Source organism: Eptatretus burgeri, chromosome 11 (genome assembly GCF_056783735.1).
Source record: "Eptatretus burgeri isolate ZD-2024b chromosome 11, Ebu_testis_v1, whole genome shotgun sequence".
Taxonomy (NCBI): Eukaryota; Metazoa; Chordata; class Myxini; order Myxiniformes; family Myxinidae; genus Eptatretus; species Eptatretus burgeri.
In genome coordinates, this window is record NC_140971.1 from 10,848,750 (window position 1) to 10,854,749 (window position 6,000).

The window sequence follows — 6,000 nt, forward strand, 5'->3', positions numbered from 1 at the left end:
CACTTCTACCCTCCCTCCTCTCCCACTGCCTCTGGACACGCCTTCCCCATCTCCTTCTCCTCCTTTGCCCAGCAATAACACAATTTCCACCGGTACCGTGCTGACCAACAGTACCGGTGGCGGTCGTTGGTAACCCGGGCCTCGACCGATCCGGTATGGAAATCCGTTTTATGATCCGCATAATTATTTTTGGCGCAGGTTTTACGCCGAATGCCCTTCCTGACGCAACCCTGGTCACCTCTTACGACACACAGGGATATGGTACACCTATTCTAACCGGGGCATACACCGGGCACAGTACAACTGGTACTCATTTCGCCGACCTCGGAAGGATGACAGGCTGAGTCAACCTCCTGGTGTATTAATTCAGCGGCCCAACGGGGCTTGAACTCAGGACCTTTGGATCCCAAGCCCGCTGCCCTAACCACTGCGCCAACACCAGGTAAGTCTGACTGCTTGTCTATGAGGAACAAAAGGTTCACACATATGATGTCATTGGTCACATGGTTTGGCAGCCATATTGGATTTACTCTGAAACCAATAAAAAAAATCTTCTCCAGAACGGCTGGACAAATCGAGGGGAAACTTCACACATGCGTTCCACAAGCCATGGGTGTACAAGTGTGTTAAGGAATAATTGATAGGTCACATGGTTTGGTCACATTGGATTGGTCACATTGGATTGAAGAAATATATTAAATAATGTTTTCTATGGAACCGCTTAATCAATCGACATGAAACTTCTCAAATATGATTGAGTAGTGATGAGGAATACATAATTTAAATTTCAACTTGATCGGATACATGGTATGGCACGCAGAATTATTAATTTTTTTGATGTGTTTAAAAACATTTTAAAATTGTATTTTGAATAAGGTTCACTTGTCTGTGCCTGGTTAGGTTTGAGGGTAGCGGAGTAGCAGCTGAAACCCGAATCCTATCCAGGTTCCTCATGATGACTATATCTTTGCTTTTTGCTTGTTCGGGTTCCTCCTGATTACTCCAATGCAGGACTGTTCCTATTTGGTCTTCCATTTGATTTGAATTTAATTTAATTTAATCCCATTCTAAATTCATTTGAATAATAATAAATGTCGTGGGTCAGGGTCAAGTGTCCGATCAAAGCGGGACGTCTTGGTACCTGGTCATCACTGCCAGCAGTTATAAAGTGGCAGTTCTAATTATGTCTCATTAATTACATAACACACCAAAACAAAAAAGTCACGCAAAAAACACGACACAAAACAAGTCCTGGCGAGGGTCTGCAATCTCTGATTGCTCTTTTTCTTGTTTTTCATTTTGTTTTATGCCTGGTGTTGGCTTAATGGTTCGGATGGTGGGCTTAAGATCTTGGGATCCTGAGTTCAAATCCCCTTCGGTGTTGAATTAATACCAGGTGGGGTTGACTCTGCCTGCGGTCCCTCTGAGGTTGGCAAAATGAGTGCCAGCTTGCCTGTATCCTGCGTCGGATGGCGACCCATCCAGGTTTGTACCCAATAGCCAAGGATACTGCTTAGGTAGCACCAATGCTCTGCACAGAGTATGGTCCCAATGGATGGATGGATTTTGTTTTACCCTGCCAAGCGAAGTAAATCTGGCACACAATGTTGTGCTTTGCAAGCCATAACAACAGCCGGTTAATCATTATTGTCGCTGTGAAGACGAAAATGCTATCAGAGGCATAGGTTTAGTAAACGGCATGGAATGTTTTGAACCCTCGTGTGTGTCCCTCTTTTCATGCACTTCTTAACATTCTTACTTTGACAACTGTTTATGTGACAATGTTTCACGAGACATTGTTCCTTCGATTATTTTGTGGTGCTGCTTCGGAACACATTCAGTTGTCACGTATATCTTGGGTCAATTTGTTTGTTCATCCTATGATGCCCATTTGTTTGCATTTTTGGTTGCAATGTTTGATTGCATTGTGGAAAAAAAATTGTGCAAGACTGGTTACCTCTGCCACAGAAGGTGGGTGGAGGTTAGGTTTTCAACACTGTTTGTCTGTCTGTTTGTTTATCTGTGAGCAGGATATCACAAAAGGTTGTGGACGGATTCAGACGAAACTTAGTGGCAGGTTGTATATGACAAGGACAAATTGATTCTATGAATATCTGAATCCGGATCCGGATACAAGAAATTAAAAAAAACTTTTTAAAGTGATTCTTCACCATTGAGAGATGGGGACAAAGACAATATATATATATATATATATATATATATATATATATATATATATATATATATATATATATATATATATATATATATATATATATATATATATATATAATTACATTTCAAAAAGTTTCGGACAGATCCAGACGAAACTACGTGGATGAGTGGGTTAAGTCACAAGAAAAAGCCGATTAGATTTTGGAGGTGCGGATCCAGATCTGACTTCTGAGTGGGATATAAAACAAACTGCTCAGCCGAGAGGAGGTACCGAGTGCTGTTGTCGTTACCTCCACCACCGAAGGTTAAGGAAGTTAGTTTTCACCCCTTTCTGTCTGTCTGTGTTACTTTGCAAAATCGAAGATTTTTCAAGTATATTGGTCAGTCGATTTTGTTATTGTGTGTGTGTGTGCGTCTGTCTGTCTTTTTCAATTGCCTACAGGTTACAAGTCCAAACCAATCGTCATGAAACTTTACCAAGTTGTGGAGGTCATTTCAAATGAGAAGCCTATTGATTTTGAGGTCAAAGGTCATCTTGAGGTCCAATTTCTAAAATCGGCATTTTTCATCCAATTGACTTGAAAATTAAACATCAATTGCATAGTCTTTAACTGAATTGGGAAACCAACTATTTTTGAGGTCAAAATGGCAAAGGTCAACTCAAGGTCAAACTTCTAAAATCAGTTTCAATCTGAAAAATAATTAATTTTCATCCAATTGACCTGAGCTTTGATCAAGATTGTGAATTTTAAATCTTAATAAAATAGACAATTTGATGTATCCATGGCAACCTTTGGAGGGAGGGGTGGATTTTGTAAGTATCATGCTCTGCACGACATCTTTTTCTTGTTTGTTAATTGCCGGAATCCTTCGGATTTCGGCAATTATGTTGGTCGGTTGTGTGTGTCATTCTGTGTGTCTGTCTACCCTGTAGCAGCCACACCGTTTCAGCAATCATGACCAAACTGGGTACAGACGTTGGACATGGTCCAACTTAGACACTTGACGTTTTTGGTGAATCGAGGTCAAAGGTCAAGGTCAAGGTCACCGAAATTCTTATTTTCGCAACAACGTCCGCTAAAATGGTGGTATCGACTTCAAACCAAATCCAAAATGTGCATCTTCCAATACTGCATCCAACCACATGTCTCATTGGGGTGTCACACCAACACCCTTCTTTGCGGTCGGGGTCAAATGTCAGGGTGGGTCAGGTCAAAACTTTCAAATTGCGATAAAAACGCCATTTCAAGTCCGATTGACTTCCAAGTTATGATCATGACCAAACTAGGTGCTATAACTCATTAAACAGTAGCACTATCGACCTATAAGAACCAAATTTATTTCCAGGTTTTTGTTTTTTCAGAGATCATGGAGATATGACAAAGTTATTTCGGCAATTCCTTGCTCAACGAGCAATTTCATTTGTTTGTTTGTGTGCAGGGTATCTCAAAAAGTTGTGGAAGGATCCGGATGAAATTTGGTGTGCAGGTTTGATGTGTGACATGGATGAACTGATTAGATTTTGATGAAGATCTGGATGAGGATTTGGCCACCAGAATTTTTTAAGTGATTCTTCACCATTGAGAGATAGGGCCAAAAACGATACATAGCATGAAATCTCATAAAGTTGTGGACGGATTTGGACGAAACTTGGTGGACACGTTGGGTATGCGACAAGGAAGACCTGATTCGATTTTGATGAAGATCCGAATCTGGATCTGAATATGAGAATTATTTAATTTTTAAAGTGATTCTTCACCATTGATAGGGCTAAAAACGATATAGTGCTGTATAGCATGATATTTCAAAAATGGATTGGGCCTGATATGTTCTCGTGGATCAGGAATTACGTGGTGGAGGTATGCGATCTACCGAGTGCCCTTCTAATTTTTTTTTCATCGTATTATTTTCCGTATGCTCATCAATACAGAAAGGATATGTTTTTAGGTATGAGGGTGTGATCTTCGTATTTTGTGAGTTGCATCTGAAATCATGAACGTCTTTGCAGCACAATTAAATGTTACGAATTCCACAAGACTCTGCACTTGTATACATGTTATTTCTGACAACCTTTTACAATGTATTTTGACCATTCTCATGAGCTTCTCGAACTTCGGTGATAATTAAAGTATTCGCTATATTCTCCTCATTGTAAATCACAAACCACTTGTCGCTTACCTGCACGCTCGCTTCGTTTCGAATGCACACCTCGTCACCATCATCACAAAGCGGACTTGCAGTAACGGTAAGGGCGAATAGCGCAAGGAAAGCAGCGAGTGTCGAGCACATAATGCTCCACGACTCCACAAGCACAATGATGCACGTTTCAACACAATGTCCACATTAACAAGAAACCACAAGAGCTAAGCACACAACACTGATGTCACAACCGGTTTCCTTTTGCAGTCTCCCCAATGACAGTACTCTCCTTATCTTACTCCCACTTTTGCTTTGCTTCGAGTGAAGCCAGTGATAATACCACCACAAAGCGAGCTGACGTACACATTTGGTCATCAAATTACACAAACCCATATACACATTTTATAAATGACGTTAACCCACGTACATGCTTCGCACATCCCTCTGAAACACATACATGCTTTATCCACCATGCCAACCCATATACATATTTTATACATCACACGAACCCATAAACACATTGTATAAATCACAAGAACCCATATACACATTGTATAAATCACACGAACCCATATACACATTGAATATATCACACTAACCAATATACATATTGTTTAAATCACACTAACACATATACACATTGTATAAATCACACTAACACAAATACACATTGTATAAATCACACTAACACATATACACATTGTATAAATCACACGAACCCATATACACATTGTAGAAATCACACTAACACAGATACATATTGTAGAAATCACACAAACAAATATACACATTGTATAAATCACAGGAACCCATATACACGTTGTATAAATCACACCAACCCATATACACGTTATATAAATCACACGAACCCATATACATATTGTATAAATCACACTAACCCATATACACATTGTATAAATCACAATAACCCATATACACATTGTATAAATCACAGGAACCCATATACACATTGTATAAATCACACAAATCCATATACACATTGTATAAATCACAATAACCCATATACACATTGTATAAATCACAGGAACCCATATACACATTGTATAAATCACACAAATCCATATACACATTGTATAAATCACACTAACCCACATACACATTGTATAAATCACACTAACCCATATACACATTGTAGAGAACACACTAACCCATATACATTGAATATATCACACGAACCTAAACACACATTATATAAATCACACTTCCCCATATACACATTTTATAAATCAGACCAACCGAAATAAACATTTTATATATCACACTTACCCAAATACACATTTTTATAGATCACACAAACCCATATCCACATTTTATATATATCACACTTACCCATATACACATTTTATATATCACACAAACCCATATACACATTGTATAAATCACACCAACCCATAAACATATTTATAAATCACACTAACGCATATACACATTGTTTTAATCACACTTACTCATTTACACATATTATAAATCACACTAACCCATTTCCTCATTTTATATATCACAGGAACCCATATACACGTTGTATAAATCACACCAACCCATATACACGTTATATAAATCACACGAACCCATATACATATTGTATAAATCACACTAACCCATATACACATTGTATAAACCACAATAACCCATATACACATTGTATAAATCACAGGAACCCATATA

General features: G+C 38.6%; 1 protein-coding gene across 1 annotated transcript in view; it reads right to left on the reverse strand.

The window, feature by feature from the left end:
• Positions 1–4,625, reverse strand: part of LOC147016497 (matrix metalloproteinase-9-like) — a 75,505-nt gene extending 70,880 nt beyond the window's left edge. The window contains exon 1 of the mRNA XM_085845209.1: positions 4,354–4,625. Coding sequence (XP_085701335.1) covers positions 4,354–4,464 — 111 coding nt within the window. The 5' untranslated portion in view covers positions 4,465–4,625. The remainder of the gene's footprint in view (positions 1–4,353) is intronic.
• Between the last annotated feature and the right edge of the window lie 1,375 nt (positions 4,626–6,000).